This window comes from Plecotus auritus (assembly GCF_963455305.1).
Source record: "Plecotus auritus genome assembly, chromosome: 8".
NCBI classification, from domain to species: domain Eukaryota; kingdom Metazoa; phylum Chordata; class Mammalia; order Chiroptera; family Vespertilionidae; genus Plecotus; species Plecotus auritus.
This window is the reverse complement of record NC_137782.1, coordinates 15,335,890-15,357,437: the sequence shown is the minus strand read 5'-3', so window position 1 is coordinate 15,357,437 and position 21,548 is coordinate 15,335,890. Positions and strand designations below refer to the sequence as shown.

General features: G+C 37.5%; 1 protein-coding gene across 1 annotated transcript; it reads right to left on the bottom strand.

Moving 5' to 3' along the window:
- Positions 1-11,309: 11,309 nt before the first annotated feature.
- SYT4 (synaptotagmin 4) lies at positions 11,310-21,347 on the bottom strand. The gene is made up of 4 exons (XM_080684551.1): positions 20,803-21,347; positions 17,058-17,872; positions 15,244-15,364; positions 11,310-14,089 (listed from the first exon to the last, which is right to left on the bottom strand). The coding sequence occupies exons 1-4, from the start codon at positions 20,834-20,836 to the stop codon at positions 13,782-13,784; spliced, it is 1,278 nt and encodes a 425-aa protein (XP_080540677.1). The 5' UTR covers positions 20,837-21,347; the 3' UTR covers positions 11,310-13,781.
- Positions 21,348-21,548: the final 201 nt, after the last annotated feature.

Below are 21,548 nucleotides of genomic sequence, written 5' to 3'. Positions count from 1 at the left end.
AGATTACCATAACTCAATCAATTAATTCCTCTGCACATGTTTCCTGAGTATCTACTACATGCTCAACACAAAAATAAGTAAGTTATGGAATAACACATACAAAAGAGTGAGATAATAACCAGAGATTCAAGATGAATACAAAATAAATAAATTAACCAGTCAACATATGAACATAACTATATTATTTGTGTGCTTTAGATTATAATTTTAGAATGGATTCAAAGAAGTGGAAGAATAATAAGACCAGGGAAAGCCAGTGGAAGCTGCATAGGAATAGTGAATCTAGATCTGACATTAAAGGTATGAGTTAATTTTAGAAAGGAAGGACAATAGTAGATACTACTGGGCAGGATACAAATAAAACAATAAAAATCTCTATCAGAAGAGATATTGTCATTAGGTAATAATAATAACGAAAAGGGATATATTATTACAGACACAAAGCCAAGCTCTCGACCTGCAGCCTCTTTCTCATATTGGAAAATGTTGCATGGTTTTGACTACTGACTATAACAGTAAGAAGAGAAAAAACTCCCCCATTACCCATATGTCTCTCCTATAGACTACTGATAATTTGTTTATTTTAGCACCACATAGATTCTGTCAGCTCCCTGCTCAAGCTCTTAAATATTTCCATTCTCTACAAAATGATGGCCACAGTTCTTGTCTTTTCATTCAAGACCCATTAATGATCTAGCTCTGATGTGTCTTTCCCAGAATATATCTCTCTTCTCCCTAGAGGTGTCCTGACCTTTAGCTCAATCTGATTTTATTTATATGAGAACACTTGGTTTGATGCCTTTACTTGGAGTGCCTCTCCTATATCCCAGTCTTCAAAATTCCCCCCAAGAGTGATTTTAGTGTCATCTGCTCTGTTATTTCAACAATAGCAGATGGAAATAATGGCTCACTGTTCAATGTGCATATATTTACTTATTTATTGCATTCCTCTTCTTTTAAACTTGTATGCTACACTCTAGCTAATTCTGTATATCTTAGCCTCCTCTCTGGTTAAGTTGAACCTATTTATTACAGGTAGACTAGGACTAAACATTTAGTTATTTCTCAGCAAATGGATGGGAATGGAAACCAATCAAATCAAATATATAATGCATGAGCAAATGTCATGGTCTGTCAGACCCATTTATCTGCAAAAGGAAATTACAGGGATAATTTCTAATTTTAAAGAAGTATTTTCCTTAATCCCAATAATGACTTCAAAACCCAGTTTAACATATTATTCCATGGCTTTCTCAATATGCTGGAAAATTAAAATATCATTATCCTATTTTACAAATAAGAAAAGTAAAACTCAGAGAAGTTAAGTGCTTAGTCAAAAGTCCCATAGTTCCAAACTTCAAAATCAAAATCTTCTCATTTAAGGACTAATAACTACTATGAAACATGCACATCAGGTCATGTCAAATAGAGAATACATGTTCAGTGGAATGGTTCTCACCTTTCTATTCTTTTCTCTTATAATCCAGTATAGCACACCCAAGGCTTTTAAAAACCATGCACCCCCCCACACACAGGCACAGCCAGTGGGATCCTCATGAGCACTGGAGCTCCACAGTCTACATGGAGCTCCCCATGACTCTGGGTTATAGGAGATAAATAGGGCATGCAGTAGTCATCCAGCTGTTTCTCAAACATCCATGAATTAGACTTTTTCAGTTTTACATTTACCTACAAAATGTTTGATGTCACAATAAACATAATATCTGCTTACATGGAAATGTACCTACTAGGTTTAAATCACATCAATTCAGTGGCTGGATTTGACTGAAAGAGAAGCAATCAGTGAACAAAGATGTAACACAAAGCCAGAGAATTTTCACTTGAGGTGAAAATAGAAACTAGGCCCATTGTCTGTATGCTAGGCATACCACAATTGTAGCCTTTTTTGACATTATGGATATTGATGAGCCCTCCAGGGTCAGGATCTCAACCTTGGAAAAATTGCTTATTCAAATGATCTGCAGTCCTGAGGTTGCTGAGTGAGACACAGCTCAGGCTCCCTGTGAATATTCCCTGGGCTTCTCAGATTGAAACGTTGGCATAAGTGCTCAGCTTGCAGTACCCTACATCTCATTTAGATCTGTTCCCAGATGGAAACAGAACCAAAATTACGTTGAATAATCTAAACACTTGAAAAGTGAGAAGGGTTACAGCATTGGTCTCTAAATAGGTAGAGTACAAGGAAATTAGTTCATGATTTAAATCACTTTGCCTATGTCTTGTTTACATACTTTGTGCTTATAATCCAAAGTTTCTTGTTTATGATCCACATTTTGTATTTGGATCACAGCATCAGCATTAAGCTATTGATAGCAGTAAGCAAGAAAAAACATAATGGATTGGACATGGCTCTATATCTTAGATACAGCGTGCAAAGATTTCTGGGAAGAATTAGTAGAAATAAAAATGTGTGAAGCTAACATGACTTTAGTAGATAAAAACCAGTTTCTAATCAAAGTGGAAAAAATAAAGATGACTTAGGAGATCCCATGTTGGTATCTGAAACGGACCAAAGCAGAGGAAACCTTAAGATATAGGGTGTGAATAGGGTGCTTATGTTGAGTCAAGAGGAATCAAACATACTGAATGCATGATAAAGATGTGGTTCTATGAACTTTGGAATGAGTTTGTGTCCAGGATATAACCACGAAAAATTGAACTGTAGGAATAAGAGATAAGCTAGGGATATGTGTTATAGTATTCTGATACAAACATGTAAGCACATAACTGTGGAAGGGAAACATGGCTCCAGACAGGTATTTTCTACTCTGGACCGTGGTGTTAAGCACCTTGCTCTCTGAGAAAAGTGAAAGGGGAGCTGACAAGTGTGAATGTTCTCCAGAGGGAGCCCCATTGTCCAACCAGGCCTGATGATTGCAGTATAGCTGAGGGCAGATTCACATCTTAAGCTGAAATTTAATTGCTTCCCATTATTGAGCATCTATGAGTTGTCAAGCACTTCACATACTTTTTCTCAGAAAGGCTGGCAAGGTAGGTATTCGTTGCACCGTTTTCCAGATGAGTAAATCAAGTCTCAAGGAAAAGTTGTTCAAAGTCACAGAGCCAGTAGTTGAGACAGATGGGTTCAAACCATGATCTGATTGTTGGTAAAGTCTGTGCATTTTCCAGCTATGCCCAGTTGCCTCTTGGTCAGTAAGAATCATAGCTAAATGATTAAGGGTCATTATCAGAAGTAAAGGACAAGAAAAACTTTTTAATAGGAATGATGCTTACATGTAATAATTGGGTTGCCATAATAGCAAGCTTAACTCTCTCCAAAAGATAAACTAATAGATAACAAAAAGCTTTGAAAAACTGTGATGTTGATGACAAAGTATAACACTGAGTGTTAATAATATTAAAAACTTGCTCTAAACCCTTGTGCAATGGTTAGAGCATCAGCTTGCCCACTGAAGGATATAGTCTTCCATTCCTGGTCAAGCCTGGTGAAGGGAAGGTACATGGGTTGCAGGTTCCTGCCCCAGCCCAGTCAGGTTAGGGAGCATGTGGGAGGCAACCAATTGATGTGTCTCTCTTCTCTCTCTCTCTCTCTCTCTCTTTCTCTTTCTTTCTCTCTCCCCTCCCTCACTCTCCCCCTCTACCTCTCTCTCTACTCTTCCACTCTTTCTAAAAAGCAATATTCTTGGGTGAGGATTAACAAAACAAATGAGCAAAAAAAATGGTCTAAAATACCTAGAAACAGTATCTTAACAAACACTTGCAGAAATGTAGCATAAATTTCTTACCCCACTACAATGAAGTGATTGACTACTTCATTTTTTTTCTAGATTCTTTAGTACTCTTAGAGAATTATGCATATTTTTTTAATTCTTTGAAATAAATTTCAATGAAGTGTGCATAATTTGAATAACATGCCATCTGATCTAAAAATACTATGCTTGGCAAGAGACTACCTGAGCTCTATTGCCAGCTGTACTTTCAACTCATGATTCCAGCATTCCCAGGTTTTTCTTTCATCACTATTTTGCACAAGGAAATTGTCCTAAAATCATAGTTTTAAAATGGTATTTGGGTCTTCCACTTACGTTAGAATGAGACTCTGTTCAAAAAATCCATAATATACTAACACTAGGCTTGAAGAGAACAAACATAGTACAGTTAAAGAAAGGCAATTCTGCAAAGAGAAACAATGGTGACAACCTTGATAAAGACTGAAGATATAATGATTTCAGAGGAGCATGTTAAGAAAACATTAGAATTTGAGTGTGAGAGAAGAGCAGAGTGGGAAAATCTGAGACCTGATAGTAAAATATCAAAGTACTCTGTTTTGAACTAGTTTGACCTTGGGAAAGTCATGCGACCTCTTAGGTGAGCATCTTTATGAGACCTGGAGAAGAATTGCAGTAATGAATAATGCCGTATGCTCAATGGCTTTAATAACCATTGATTAGATGTGAACTCAACTCCACAGAATGGGAGCCAGGATAAGAGGGCAATAAGTTCATCTGAAACATCACCGAATACCAACCAGGGCAAAGGAAGAGGAGAATGGAACAAAACATTCCTGGCTCTTCAAAATTCCACATGGAATGACAGCATAATTTTTGAACACATCTAAATGGCCCAAATGAATCCTATGCCTTCACCCTTCATCAGGTGTGTAGGGGAAGTGGAATCATTGCATGTTAGAAAGGAGAAGGATCTGGGAATGAGGGAAGAATCCTGCAATTATGAGCTACCTTATAACATGTGCCTGGGTAACCGACTCCTGTGACTGTGGATGTAGGGTGAGGAAGAGGCAGTGCTCTGTATGAATCTTTTCTCATTCAAAAGGAGTGCTGGCATCAGCTACATCACTGCCAGAAAGTACAGTGGTCTCGCAAAGGACTTCGGAAAACAGGTTTGTTTTAAATATATTTTCATTGATTTCAGAGAGGAAGGGAGAGGGAGAGAGAGATAGAAACATCAATGATGAGAGAAAAATCATCAACTGGCTACCTCCTGCATGACCCACACTGGGGATCAAGTCTGAAACCCGGGCATGTGCCCTGACCAGGAATCGAACTGTGACCTCCAGGTTCATAGGTTGATGCTCAACCACTGAGCACCATGGCCTGGTGTTTTGAACTTAATCCCTCTTGACCTAAGGAAGGTAGCACAAATCAGTCAAAACAATTGAACAGGTTAGATTACTCAATTATCACAATGCCTATGCTTACTATACCAGAACACAGACCAGTCACAATAAGACCTGGATTTGTTCATGTTTTCATAAGGGAGGGGGAAGGATATTTCCTTACTGAGAGCCAAGTTCTCAGATTTCAATGCCTGTACATATGATAGAGGCCATGAAAAAGTGCACCAAAACTCTGGAGTTTGAGGAAATTGAAATGAGGCAAGGTGGTTCCTCAAATTAATTCTCAATATTATTATTCATTACTAGAGGCCCAGTGCATGAAAATTCAGCCACTTGAGGCGGAGGGGGGGGGTCCCTCAGCCCGGCCTGCCCCCTCTCACAGTCCAGGAGCCCTCAGGGGCGGGAGGTGACCCAGTGATCAGGGAAAGGAGACATGTCCATCACACCTCTGCTGCTGCCACTGCTGGCAGCGCAAGCCTCGGCCAGCCCTGGGCAGGTGGCGGGTTGAGGGGACTGGGCACCACCATTTTGTGGCTGTGGGCGCCACCATCTTTGAGGGCAGGGCAGTCAATTAGCATATTCCCTCCCTATTTATTGGCTGTGGGCACCACATCTTTGCAATGGTGTGAGGGTCAATTAGCATATTCCCTCTTTATTAGGTAGGATATTAGCAATCACCAGGATGATTATAATCTGGAAATTATATGCCTTCATCATCACACTAGATCTTATAAGACACTGCAAGACAAAAAAGTCCTTTTCTAGGAGATGCTCTTAAAGATGATAAACTCTATGGTCATTTGATTAACATATGTGACAGCTCCCAAAACAATACACTTCAAACAGACAGAAGACAAAGAACCCATACATCCACTTTGGCCAGGAGAGGATGGAAGGAAGGGCATTCTATGATTTAACAGCAGTTATCATCAAGATATGCTGTCATGCATGGAGGGACCTGGACAGTATGATGCAAAGTGAAATAAGTCAGTCAGAGAAAGATAAGTATCACATGATCGCACTCATATGTGGAATCTAAGTAAGAAAATAAATGGATGAACTGAGTGGATCCAGAGACAGGGAAACATGGAATAGCGTGTGGAATCTCAGAGGGAAGGTAGGGGAGGGTGGGTGGGTGGGAGGTAATCATCCAAATACCTTGTATGCATACTAGTATATGCATAGCCAATGGACACAGACAATAGGGTGCTGAAGGCCTGGGTGGGGTGTGGGGGCTGGACAGGGTCAATGGGGGGAAAAGAGGACATATGTAGTAATACTTTCAACAATAAAGAAATATTTAAGAAAAAAAAAAGAAAAAAAGATATGCTGTCACTGCACCAATCCAAATTTATAACCAACCCTGGAAAAAATATACGATATGAAATTTAATTTTCAGTTTCAACTTTTGTTTCTCCCTGCTTAGAATTAGAGATGTATATTCAAAGAGAAAGATCATTTTTTCAGCAATATTTTGAGGTGAAGTTTTATTGGGAGGGAGGAAATAAAAAAAATAAATAAGTAAAATAAAACCATTAGGTACTTGAAACTCTGTATCTGTTTCTTTCATTGTTTGGCTAAAAATAGGAACCCAAAGAGGAAAACAATCATAAACAACTTTCAATTTACCCAATTTAAAGAAAGGAATATTTAAATGCCTAGTGATCATAAATAGCCTTCCAGAATCTGTTCAATGCATACATTTCGGCTTTATTTCACAAACAAATTATCCCAAATTAAAATGGCTTTATTGATCATTTTTAACAAGCCATTTTTTGTTTCATCCATATGTTTTCTTATATAAAAACCTAATTAATATCCAACTTAAATTTTACATAAAGTTACTTCTGCAATATCAGATATTTTTGTTATAATTATTTTCTCCATTCCCTGTAATCCCATCTTACTTTATATCACTATTACAACATACAGCACATTCTTTCTTGTTCTTTAATTCTTGTATAAATGTCTATTTCTTGTGTGTGTGTGGAGGCCTTGAGGGCAAGAACAATGTTTATTGATCCTTTAATCCCATCAGTTACAATTCTGTGCCTAGCACTTTTCTTGATTTGAAATAAATTCCCATTGCTCTTTTAGTAAATCAGTTGATTCCAAAGTATCCTGCCACTACAGAAATTAAGCTTTTGAAACAGCCCTAGATCTCTGTAAGACCAGATTGTTTAGATAAAGAAAATTGAGTAATTTCAAAATCTCAGAGCTTCTCAGAGATAGGATTTTTGTAATCCTCACCCGAAGATATACATTTTTTTTAATTTTTTTTGTTAATACTCACAGAAGAATATTTTTCCCTTTTTTTTTTTTTTTTTTTTTTTTAGAGAGAGAGAGAGTGTAGAAGGGAGGGGGAGAGACACAGAGAGAGAAACATTGATGTGAGAGAGACACATTGATTGGTTGCCTCCCACATACGCCCCAACCAGGGCCAGGGATCCTGCTTGCAACTGAGGTACCTGCCCTTTACCGGAATCAAACCCAGGACCCTTCAGTCCACAGGCCAAAGCTCTATCCACTGAGCCAAACAGGCTAGGGCTGTTTTTTTATTATTATTATTATTTTAGAGAGAGGAAGATGTGAGAGGAAGATGTAGGGAGAGAGAAAAACATCAATCAGTTTTATCCACCAGGGATGAAACCTACAATCTATGTATGTACCCTGACCAGCGATCGAACCCTCAACCTTCTGGTGTTCAGGACGATGCTCCAACCAACTGAGCCACCTGGACAGGACTCAGATATAGGAATGTTGATGACTCATGATGTTACCAAGATAATACTGACAAATATGTAACTTGAGGCCAGCGTTTTGGGGGTGGGGGACAATAGAGGCCACCTGACCCATCCCAAAATATTATGGCAACAGGAGTGTGCCTACCACAAAGCTGGGCTCCACTCACCCTAGGATTCAGGGCTGTTTGGAAAACATGGTGGGGGTGTCTTACAAGTATTCTTTCCACATGATACCATAGAACTAGAAGGGAGACCATCCATCCAAAGGGAGAAAAAAATGGACATATAAACTTTAGCCGAATGTTGGGGTTCAGATAAGGGTGGTGGGGCAGGAAGGTTGTTAGTACCACAAATAAAAATTCATTCAGCTTATTTTCCACTGTAGCACCTTTGGGCGTATGTCTGAGCAATGACACATACAAATTATGGCCAGGGTTAATTGGCAGAGCAAAAACTCAAGGACTCTGGCAAGGACAATCTTAATTTGACAAAGGAGGGGGATAATCTCTAGCCTCATATAACTTGACACAGAGTTAGGGGTGGGGAATTCTCCTCAGTTCCATCGAAGAGGGGATTGCAGGGTGACCTCCGGCTCCTGCTGACTCCGCTGGTGGGGTGGCATGTGGAGCAGCTACAGACAGGAAGGCATTTGTGGTCTGCAATGTGAGCACTACCTGCAGAGCGGGGGCAGTGGCCAGAGGAAGTTCACTCTGACTCTGTGAAGCATCATTAGAATCCTTTAAGCTTCAGAACATCCCCACAGGGAGAGAGCTGACTGCTGAGTGGAGGAAAATGGCCAGGTTAAAAACAGCACATCTGGCCCTAGCTGGTTTGGCTCAGTGGATAGAGCGTCGGCCTGCAGACTCAAGGGTCCCAGGTTTGATTCTGGTCAAGGGCATGTACCTTGGTTGCGGGCACATACCCAGTGAGGGGTGTGCAGGATGTAGCTGATCGATGTTTCTCATTGTTGTTTCTAGCTCTCTCTCCCTTTCCCTTTCTCTCTGTAAAAAATCAATAAAATATTATATATATATATTTAAAAACGGCACATCTATGTGCATAAGGGAACTCTCAGAAATGGAAGACTGTGTGGAGTTGGGGATGGAGAATGGAAGAGTAACCCAGAATGCTGGGACCAGAAGCATTTGAGGGAGACTACTGATTATGACTGTGAGAGTGACATCAGTTGTCACCTCTAACTGAATGGGCGAAAAAATTAGTAATAGCTTCTTAGAGATGAGAAAACATAGGTCTAGCAAAATGAGTTTTTACATAACTAGCGAGTGAAAACTGATTCTTCCTTTCCAGTTTTTTTTTCCTACATTATTTTCTGGAACTCTTATTTTCTCCCTTACCTTTATAAAGAAACAAATGCCCTTATTGCTCTGCCTGTGGCCAGGGGATCTGACTTCAGCCTCAATAATGCATCCATTTCCAAGCCTTTGACTCTACATCAAACTAAACCACCCACCAAGACAAGTTGTTTTCTGCAATAATAGGGAGAGGCAATGAATAAGTTATTTGGGTAGTCTGTATATGAAGTACTAGAAAACTAGAACAGCAGCTTGGTCCGGTGGTATATAATATCAGCAGGTTCTACTGGTGAAACTGTTATTTTACCAGGCAGGTCACCAAAGTCCTGGTATCTATTGAATGAGGATGCTAGGTTCATTAGATCTCTTTGATATCTGAAAATCCTAACAATTCTGTCCCTCATATTCTTTTTTTTTAATCTTCACCTGAGGATATTTTTCCATTGATTTTCCAAAAAAAAATGGAAGGGAAGGGGGTGGGGGAGAGAAACATTGATATGAAAGAAACACATCAATTTGTTGTCTCCCCAGCACGCCCCAACTCAGGACAAGGTTCTAGCCTGGAACTGAGGTGCATACCCTTGACTGGGAATTGAACCTGCGACCCTCCAGTTCACACGCCAAAGCTCTAACCACTGAGCACCGGCTAGGGATGTTCTTTATATATTGATTAAATCTTGAGATTTTGTAAGACAGACTTGTGTGTTTGTTGCTATTCTTAGGAATTTCAGGGTTGTAGGATGTTGCAATGGAACATAGTCATCTTTCCCAGGGCTTTAAGCTCACAGACCTAAAACCCCTCTGTTGACTTGTAAGCCTATATGGAGTACCTCATGTTATGGGTAACATTTTCATCTCTTGGAAGTTATTTCAAATCACAACAACTCCCCGCAAAAAGCAGCCTCCTGTTCCCTGGATTGGATTCCACTGTGTTTCCACTTTGCTTCTAGCATACTGATAACAGATTTAGCCTTTTCACCTTCACTGCAAAGAGGGAGTTGTCAATTTAAAGTAGATGACACAAAGGTCAGGCATTTTTCTGATGGTATTTTATGCTTAATAGTCAGGAAAGAAGGTCCTGCATACAGTTTTCTTTAATTTTCTCTCTTGGTTGAGCTCCTGTACATTTAGAAATTGGATAAAAGTGAACATTAAAGAGTCTAAATTTTGTTTTTCAGTTACTTACATCCCTTTCCCAAACTTCCTAATAGTAACGAATTAGATTTGATCCCCAGTGTGGGGTGGGCAGGAGGCAGCCAATCAATGATTCTCTCTCATCGATGTTTCTATTTTTCTCTCCTTCTCCCTTCTTCTCTGAAATAAAAACAAAACAAAACAACACACACACACACACACACACAATCTATTTCATCCCACAATTAATTTGACAACATTTGGATGTCTATGACTATTGAGATATGGCTTCTCATACATGATGAAGTATATCAGAATGACCAAAAAATCCTATATATCTTTGGAATAATGTTTTTCTACTACTATTCCTGAATAATAGTGGTTTTCATAATGTTTACATTTGCTTCCAATATGACACTTACAATGACTCAGACTTAAACTAAATATTAACTAAATTTACTATATACAACCTAGCTACTAGGGAAATGTAAAAATCAATAAAACACATATTTCTTTTTTATTGAGGTCTTACTTATAATAAAAGAATAAAAACAAATATATCCACAAATGATCATTTGGAAATGATGCTGTGAGGGAGTACTATTCAGCTGTAAAAAGGATGAGGACTATCTCTTCCTATGTGCAGGTAGGGAAAGATGTCCAATATATAGTATATGGACATCTAATAAACAGGGACATCATCTAATAATCAGGGGCATCATCTAATAAACAGGAAACTGTGAATATATGTGCATATGCACGTGAGTCCATTGCCTAAGCTCCTTGAGTCTCAGGTTTTGCTTCTGTGTAACAGCAATAATGATAATTGCCCCAGATGATTGTTATGAGGATTAAGGAAAATAAAATTAGATACATGAAAGTTCTTGGTGCTGAATCACTAATGTTCCCTAATCTATGCTAGGAGATCTATTAGGGAAACTTGAGAACTTAGAAAGAAATAAGAGAAGCCTTATTACAGAGTTCATCAGCAGAAAATTTGAGTGAAAATGGGTTGGGCAAAAGCAGCAATTTATTAATCTCTTACAAACATGGTCTTACAAACATCATACATTGCTGGCACGAAAGAACAGACACCATCTCATACACCATGCTTCCTTCCAAATCACTTCTATTGAGTTACAACATCAGAACAAGTCAGTTACTGAGTTACACAGTTCTTCAAACGTGAACACCTCCCTATTAGGGTGGTGAGATTGGCTAATCAGACAAACAATTAATTTACATGTTTAATACAGTACAGGATTTGTAACAGAAGTCAAGATATTCACATTAATATTGTAATACATTATAAAACAGGACAACTTTCAGAAGATGATGGGATCATGTATGTCCCTGCCTGTTTCAATTGCTTTTCTGCTTTTCCTCTGTCTTTACTTAAAAGCAGTTGCAAATTATTTTACTCAACTTTTCACACTCAAAAACACTTTTAAGTTTTAATAACTAAAAACTATTTACAAATTATTCATTGCAATTTTAAAAAGTATTTGTTGTTGGTTTTGTTGTTTTACTTTAAAATAAAAATAACACCCTCCTTCAACAGTCATACTTTATGTGGTACCGCCACTAACTTCCGGTGGCTGTGAAGGATCTTAGGGTTGACTCCTGACAACTTTCCAAAGCTCTAAAATATACTATATTCCATGGCCCATGTACCAAATCTACATACGTAAAAAGGCCATTGACTTCCCCAAACCACACACGAACTACAATTCATTTCATGTTGCTTTCAGGGAAATGTTGAGTGGACCAAGATGTTGTGAGGTGACTTTGTGGAGGGATGGAGACAATGATGGGGGAACGCTCTTTTCAATCCCAAAGTCATCTTAAAGCACAAAAAAAGAGGTCAGTTTCCATTTTTGTACATGTAAAACATTTTCTTTACATTAGGCATAGTCATAAAAAGCATGTAGAAGTTGTTTTGAAAATGCATTGTCATAGAATTTACAAACACGGAGATATCAAACACATTCTCAAAAACTGCTATAGTACTGACACAAAACCTGACTCAAAATGTAAAATTTTCAGTAGACTTTATTTTCTAACTTGCATATTTAATAATTCAACCTTACCCGAGCGAGTTTCACCCATACTTCTCTAAAAATTCATGTATAAGTGACATTACCTCAAGTTCATTCTTTCCAAATAGTCACAGGGCCGTGCTGTACTCTTGATTTTTAATGATTTTCAGGGCCCTGGCACTGGAAAACAATGTAAGACACAATTCTATCTATAAACTGTTCCACAGAAAACAGCTCAAGGCAAATTAGCCTAGAAAAGATAGTGAAACATACTTTATTGTGCTAATTTGACAGCCTAAATATATTTTGTGTGAACATATGTAAATTATATTAGGCTTGCTGCATACTGCTTTTTAATCATATCAGTTTGTTAGTTTAAGTAATGCTTTCTGTCTGGCAATGGTTAAAACTTCAGTCTTTTTTTGTTTGTTTGTTTGTGTTCAAATAGTAGGTTAGTCCTTTTTGCAGAACAACTAAATGAAGACTTGGTTAGCCATGTCCTCTCTGTGTTCAAGGGCATACCTTGAATGTACACTGACATACTATACATAGTTCCTATAAGAAAACTGCATTTCTAACTGGATTTCTACCTGAAGTTCATTTCTTTACCCACTAGTTAATTCAACAACTTCACAAGGTAAACAGGGCTTTCTTAGACTACACTGACACTTGTGACAGGCAGTGAATAATTCAAGGCCATGATGGTCCTTATGTGAGATTATATTTTACAACATTTGACTCACATATAACCTTAGGGGGAGAGAAAAATCATATTTCAGCCACAGTGTTCTCAACTCAGCCCTTTGATAAAATGATTACTCAGTTTGCTCACTGTCCTTTTGAAACAAACCTAAGTTACTCCTCTTAGGATAAAATCGCATCAAATAATTACAAAACAAAGAGCAATGACTATATATTTTTATATGCAGGACACCATTTGCACATGACACAATTAATAAAAACAAACTAGAGAATACTTCTTTAATATCTTTGGATCTAAAGAAAAATTATTTCCCCACCTGAAAAAAAGTATGAATTTTCATAAGTAAAGACACACTTTTCATTTCTAAATCTTAACAATCCCATTGACTCCCAGTGACATGCTCCAATGAGATCATGACTTCCTAGAGCCCACCATAACCTGGAACTGTACTGTTGTATTCGTAAAATGCTTGACTACTCTTATTTATATCCCTGGTAACCTGCAGGAGGGACTAAATAAGCTTATGAAAATTTATCCAATGTCTCTAGGAAAGGGGAAATTTATCATGGTAATTTACAGTTATTTCCTGGTCTGCTAATTCAATCCATTTCTAACAACAACAACAAAAAAGGAAGCTTGCTGTCACAAGCTTGCAATTATATATCAGAAAGAATGAAAATCATCCCTTGCCTAGTAAAAATCATTAAGTCCCAATGCATGGCCAGGATGCTAACCATCACAGAGCATGTGCCACTTGGCGATCTGTCTCCTTGGATAGTCACAGATCTCCTTCCAGTGTTCTCCACCAGTTCCTTCCGCGGCTGCTTCCAGGACCAGCCGCCCGATCACCTCATTGCGGGACCCCCTTTCGGAATCCAAAACCAGAAATTCAACACTGATCTCTTCAAGACCCTCACAAGGAATATCAAAGACAAACAGTTCATTGAACACAGCATTGGGGGTGCATTTCTTCACATGAGTCTTCTTTTTGGAGATTCTCTTTTTGGCATGGTAGAGGTTTACTTTGACGTAGGGGTCTGCAATGGGAAACAAGAGACATTACAGGGACAGGATCAGTCTGGGGAGCTGGCCTCAACACAGCCGTGCCCTCAGAGATGACTGAATGCCAACAAAGTGTGATTACAGCGAAAATGAGGCAGAATAGAGCAAAGATATGCATAAATCTGACTCTGAACATAACTAAGAACGTGCAACATAAGAGAAAGCAGTTCTAAACCAGAGGACGAGGAAGAAACTGTAATGTCAGGATGAAGAGATAACATAAAGGGGAAGAAAAGAGAATGTTCTGATGACACATTCTGAATACTAATAACTCATTACAGAGAATGGGATAGAAAGAAAAAAACATTAGTGAACACCTAACTTTACTGAGTTGTATGACTTTGGATAAGTTTTTCTACTTTGTTGAGCTTGGGTTGCTTTGTCTGTTGAACAGGCATTTATAATTCATGGTGACAATGCCTTTTTAGGCTTTAATTTTTTATTCTTAATCATGTACATGCATAATAGTGTGGTAATTGCTGGTGTGGAGGGTGATGGAAGTGGAAGAGGGCATAGAGGGATAAATGGCAATGGGGAAAATAAATAAATAAATAAATAAATAAATAAATAAATAAATAACAAATCAAAGAGTTAGGTTTTGAACTCAGATAATTTTAACCCATAGGTCATATGTTCTTTCTCATCATGCCATATAACAAGGTTGTTTTCTTAAATTAGTCACAAAAATGAAAAAGCTAATTCTTAAAGCAGATATATAAGAAATTAAAAGGAATCATAATAAAATAATAGAAGTTTACGGGTAGGCAGGCTCATTTAAGATACAAAAATTAAAAACTTTTCTCCCAAATCTTTATTGTACATCCATCACTGTATTTTTGGCCATGGCCTCTCATCTCTGCATTTATCACTGCTTTCTGCTTAACCCCGTTCAGACACCTACCTACACTATACATTCTTTGGCTTAGATCTTAGGATTATGTAGTTTTCTTCTTGCTAATGGCATTGGCTCACATTATTAGTCTATAAAATGATAAACAGAAAAACTATCATGTCTTTTTGGATTATGAATAAAAAGGTAAATCAAAATCATGATTATGTTCATTAACTATTTTGCCCAATGTATTACTCACTTATACACTGAGCCTGAGTCTTTCAGAAGAATTCTTACCTGAAAGTCCAGACACATCAGATTTAGGCAAGTGTCGAGCTTTTAGAACAACCACAGTGAGAGTGTTGGTGGTGGACTGATAGCAGAGTGAGATCAGCAACTCACCCCGTCCTGAAGACTTCTAAACAAAGAGAGATGTGGTATAAGCATGTTTATTATTTTTCAGTTTTGAAATGTGTACATTTTGCATCAATATAATAGCCTTGTTATTTAAGTGTAACTTTTCTATTTATTTTTATTTTAGTAAGCTAAGGAATCCAAGCTTTTGTGCCATATCATCACCTCTTGAAAACAACTGTCTGCCATCTTCTGGTCTCTTCAGGTACTACAGGATGTTAAAATGGTCATTGAGTTAGCCACACCCATTATTAAAAATGTTTAAAAGAATATTTAGAGCACAGCCTACACAGAGGTATGTTTTACTTTTGCTTCTTAAATGAAATCTATACTTTTTGAAGTTATTAATAGTAATGTATTGTCATTTGAACCAATTTGTATAGGGCAAAATGACTCATGTCAAATTTGACTTTATTTTAAATTCTTTAGCATTGAGATTATTGGAATTTGAATTCGGACCAAATGAAATATATTCTGACTTTCATCACTCTCTGGGTCCAGAGGAATGATGGAGTTAACATTCTCTGCCACCAACCCCCATCCAAAGTCCTTATTTAATCTAAGGAGTGAATTAAATATAGGAGAGACTTGACTCAATTTTTAATGCTTTATATGTGGACAGTACCTCAGGATCATTCTTTGCATAATACTTAGGTTTTACCTGTACTTTAAAGACATTATATAAGATTACCAAGAACTCAGAGTACCAGTTTTAGCTGAAAGTAGCAAAACGTAAACTTGGGGCTTGATTATAACTAAGAATGATGGCTGGGCCAGAGCTCCTAAAACTTCAATATATATATTTATCCAAAATCTGGCATGGGGTAGCTGTGTGAATATACACTTCAAGAAGAATAAGAGGCAGGCACAGATCTACTGTGCCACTAAACAGCTGATGTCTCAAGCTACTTAATGTTTCTGGACCTTAACTTTCATTAAGTTCAACAAAGAGACAAAGGCAAGGATATGGTCAAAATGAGCTTTAGGTTATTTTGTGAAATTATGCCTTAGAGACACAGGTTATTCTAAAATACCACAATTGGAATGAGTTTTGTATTCTGTACGTAATGTGGAAATAGGATTAAATTTGATTAACTAATGTCTTATCATTTTGTGATAACCCCAGAATCAAAGTAGTACAACTCTGCAGGCAGAGTAGCTCACTTTCTGTCATACAACATAAATATGAACATTTACAATTCAATATAATGTAATGTCTCCTCCTTGAAAAGCAATCCTATGAAAAGTCAACACAGCTTCCACATCCTCAGGAGAAATTGATTTAATTTTAATTTTAAATTTAAATTTCAGGTTCAATTATGCTGACCTTGAAACATCTTGGTTACCTTGAGCATGAATAAGAAATATTTTCCTGCATTTTAGTTGAAGGGGCATCTTAGTCAAATTGCTTGTTATAGAAATTACTAAAAATATTTATATAAGTGATATTTAAATATTCATAAAGGATGCCTATGTGTTTTATATCATTAAAATGCCTTAAGCATTTCAGTTATGAGTTAAATTTTCCCTCATCTACTCTATTCCCCTGATCCTGATTTGATTATGATTAATGATAATTAAACATGGTAAAGCTGATATGTACAAAATTTTATTATCTTAATAAAAATCCCTAGATACAAAAAAACCTACATAAAAGATTGTTTATAAATACTTTAAGAACTAAAAAAATGAATTACCCTAACATTTCTCTTGATAATCTCTCTGTTCATTAATATTTTTCCATCAGACAATTCAATTCCTGCCAGAGGAATAAGGACTTCTCCAATGATATCATCTCTTGAAAACCTGTCAAAACTCAGAATTGTGAAGTGCAAGGCCAACTCTTGGATCTGGGTGTAGGGGATCCCATAGAAGGTGAAGGTCTCATCAAAAGCTGGATCCAAGGTCTTCCTCAGAACTCTGGTTTTCACTTTATGCTTCTTCTCTGGAAGGATGGTCATTTTTATGTATGGGTCAGAGGTCATCGATTGCTCATCCATGGCTGGCAAGCCACGTGCTTCCTTGATATTGACCACAAATGTTTTCTTCTCGAAGTTATACTCTAAGGAGAAGAAGAGGGTTCCCAGCTTCTCTTGTTTCTCTTCTGAGCTAAGGGAAGTGCTGGACTTTAAGCTATCGGGGGAAACGCCCTCTTTTTCCCCTTCGGAAAGGAGCTTTGGGGTCACATTCTCCAAATCAGGAGGGCTGCCACCTTTGAGGTTTGTTTTGGGAAAGTTGCCATTGAGATCTCTCTTCTCCAGGTCAAGATGCAATGAATTCTTTGGCACAGCCAGTTTATTCTTTACTTCGTTTTTGTCGTCAGCTCCAAACTTCTTTTTGCTACTTAGGTTTTCAGGGTAAATATCAACCCCCTTTAGCACATGCACAAACTTATACGGAGGAGTCTTGTTAGACTTGGATGATTTTCTCTGACAGCAGATCCATGCAAACAAAGAGACTGTGAAGACCAGGCCAAATGCGCTGAAGATACCCACCACTGTGGGGATTTCATCTGAAAAATCAAATGACCAATAATATACATTAAAGGGGCAGAGCTGGAGACACGACGCTACATAAAAGCATCCTAGAGTTGGCAATTGCTGTAAGTAGCACAGATTGAATTACTTTCCAACTGTTCTGGGTATGAGTGATGTACACATTCCACATCACCCCCAGGAATAAACATATCCTTTGTGTGACACAGAAAAAAACACACACAGTATGATAGAAACTTCTTCGTTTCAGTAATTTTCATAAAGGAAATGAAAAGGTGAGAAAGGGCCTGGGTCAGGTGTTGGGGAATGCTAAATGATACTGACATAGCTTTGTTTTTACAGATAAGATGAGTCAACTACAGCATGATGGGTCGGTACAAATTGTATCAGGTTCTCATTGACATTTTGAAGCTTTCTAGAACCATCAATTCTTACTGACTATGGAACTTTAAATGCACATTTTTCAGCTACTGGGAGAATCTGAATTCTTAGTAGTTCTTTATTTACCCAGGATCCAAACATTTAGAAACTCAGTGATTCAGGTAATTTTAAGAAATGGTGAAACATTACCTGCCATTGTCACAGACTCACTAATAATGTTCATCCAAATTATGGAACAGTGGTAAAAGAAATGTACATATATTAGGGGAAAATAATTTAAAAGATGAACAACAGGCTATTAATATTACATAACTTATAACACTACAAACTCCTTGTATATTAACCCCAAATTCCCCAAACACTGAATTATCTGAAGTACAAATTAATTACACCTAAATAAGGTAAAAACCAAATGGTTCTAAATGAAACATCATTCCTTAAAATATCATGAGAAGAGTGAGTATAGATAATTTAGAGTTCAATTTTATCCATAACCGATTTTTCCTAGCATATTTCCACATGGCAAATGGTAATCAAATTGAAATTGGCATTCTTTCCTTGAATGCAGGCACATTAAATTACACTGACATTAGTTACATTGATTATGCATGAAGCTTATCATGTTCCATATGTAAGCATATTTCTCCCACAAATAATTAGTAACACTAAAAAAGTAGTGAGAAATCAGTATTGCTATACCTGGACAAAATGCTCTAATTAGTCAATATTTAATATAGCAAAAGTGAATATAACTAATGTAATACTATGTGCATTTATTTCCATTCCAATCTATTTATTTTCTTCCCAAACACTGAGGAATAAAGTTAAAAGTCCCAGTCAGGAAAGGGTTAAGTCTTGTTTAAATAACCCCTGAAAAAATAATCTTTTGTTAGTCCCCTTCCCCATTCCCTCAAATCTTCTGCCTATCTACTTTATAATCACAAAACTAAGCTCAAAGAATATACATTAAGCACTTAAACATTAAGAAATGACAAATAAGGACAGAAGTGTCTAGGAAGATAAAAAAGCAAACAAAACAACAATAAAATATTCTGTAGTGCAATTATATCAAGAAACTAAATCACATAGAGATGAAAAATAAACCTTTCAATTCCCCAAACACAAAAGCAGCAAATGCTACAGTAAAAGAATGAGGCTAGAGATAATCAGCTAAACTTAGTACGTATCAGCTTTTCAGTTCTTCCTTCTATTCAAGTCTTTGTAAAAAAAAAAAAAAAAAAAAAAAAAAAAAAAAATACACTTCTGGACTCTAATAAAACAAGGCCAGGGAGCAAAAGCAAAGTCATGAACTAAAGTAAGAAGAACAATAAAAGCCATAGAAAATGATTCTTTTTTAGTAGACTGATGTCCCAGTGTTAGAAAATTTCTGACTTTCAAATCAGAAATTGGGAATAAACATCACAACAATATAAACTCAATCATCCAAAGGTAAGGTTGCGAAGGAAACTCATTTCTGAATTAGTATCAGAAATTCTCTCTATTCAATCCTTATGTCAAATGGCAGAATATTCAGTAGAACATGGAAAGACTCACTCCCTGTGTATTTTCTACTGATAAGATCTTAAGCTTTCGATTGCAAAAATCTCAGTCATTTCCCTCAGTTTAATAATGATTACCATGTATTTTTAGATATCATTCCCTATTCACAAACTTTTATAAAATTTCTTGTGCTTTTGAATACTTGTAAAGTAAGTAAAACTCTGATCTCTTGTCTTTGGAATGTAATGGGACCTAAATACAGGTTTTATTTTATTTTTTTTTAATTTAAAGAACCACATCTCATTTTATTTATTAAAAGATAAGAGAGCAACGGTGCCAAAATTTGACATAGGAAAAGGAAAATTGAACTGGAAAAATGGAGTACTAATTCTAGTTTCCAGTAGCTTTTAGCTAACTGACCTGCAACACTCCTCTCATCCCTCTGAGCTGCCATTAACTCACCTGTGAAAGGAACTGGGCTCAGCTACTTCGTGTCAAATATCCTTTCACTTCTATCTAGCATCATAGGATTCTGTCTCTTTCACTAACAACATATTTCAAGAATACAAGAAAAACATATCAAGGAAAACATCCTCATGGTGCACTCTATAATAAACATACATCCCCAAACCCCCAATATATAAAGTTGTGTTACGTATGCCAAGATCAAACCCTTATGTAATCACAGGACATTTAGCTTCCCCTAAATTTACCTATAAATAAAAATCACCTATAGAATTCATGAAACCAACAAGCAAACAGACTCCCTTTCCTTCCCCCCTAGCGTAGCGCGTGCTGCAATTTCCAGAGCTCCTTGAACGTTTCAGGAACTTCCTGGATGTAAAACAGCCCCAGCAGAAGGCAATTTTAAGGAGCAAGATACTAAGGAAGGGAGAAACAACCGAGATAAGCCAGGATTACCCGTTTATTGTTCTCCTTTTCCTTTCAGATGAGCTACCAAGTAAATATATATGCAACATCCCGCTGGGGTTGGGGGGAACAAAAACACAGCCCACCCAGAGTATTCAAAGAACAACCGCAGTTATAAGTTGACTAACTTGCTTACCAAATTCTTCCCTGCTGGTAGCGATCGGAGCCATTTTTTGCTGCGTGCTCTGTCCGAGGTGCTGAACGGGAAACTCTAGCTCGGTTCGCTTGCCTGAATCGAGGAGCAGGCTTTCCCGATTGCTGAAAACAACAGAGCGGCGCCCGGGGACCTATGCCTGGAACGGGGAGGAGGCAGAGAGGGAGGTCCACTCGCCCTCGCTCAGTGATTTGCCGCCCCTGTTCCTGTTCAGGTTCTTCTGAGAAGCTGGTCTCTGAGACTCCAGACGTGGCTGAAACCCGAATTGACGCAATCCTGACGCTACAGGGTTGATATCAGCACCTGCCCCCCTCGCCTCCTCCTTCCAAGCCTCTCCTCTCTCATTTTCTTTTTTTTCTTCCTTCCTCCCTTCTCTCCTGAGGATTCAACACACACTCATCGATTATTTTAACTGTTGGACGACTGGACATTAGCTTTGCTGTTCTGTGGGGGTGACTCAGAGGCACATGGAGATGAGCCCTGAAACTCATCCCTGTCAGCTCCTAATATAAAACCTTTGGATCACTGAGACCCCTAAAAATGTGACTGAGTTTTTCAAATAATGTGATTTACAGAAGCATTTTAAGGGAAGATTAAGAGAAATTTCTGCATCAAATGACCCATGGTAAAATGCAAGAATATGTTTTCTTGTTTTCTGAATGTTTCTTTGGTATTCCTATGTTGGAAAATTTTACAAACCAGTGTTTTCATTGCACATTGATCTATTT

What these genes read in the sequence shown, in the direction of transcription:
- SYT4 (XM_080684551.1), bottom strand. Translation starts at nt 20,836, where the DNA reads ATGGCTCCGATCGCTACCAGCAGGGAAGAATTTG. An exon ending in TTATCAAGAGAAATGTTAGG is followed by an intron (nt 15,365 to 17,057) that starts GTAATTCATTTT and finishes CTCTTTGTTTAG; the next exon opens with AAGTCTTCAGGACGGGGTGA. An exon ending in TGATGTGTCTGGACTTTCAG is followed by an intron (nt 14,090 to 15,243) that starts GTAAGAATTCTT and finishes TTCCCATTGCAG; the next exon opens with ACCCCTACGTCAAAGTAAAC.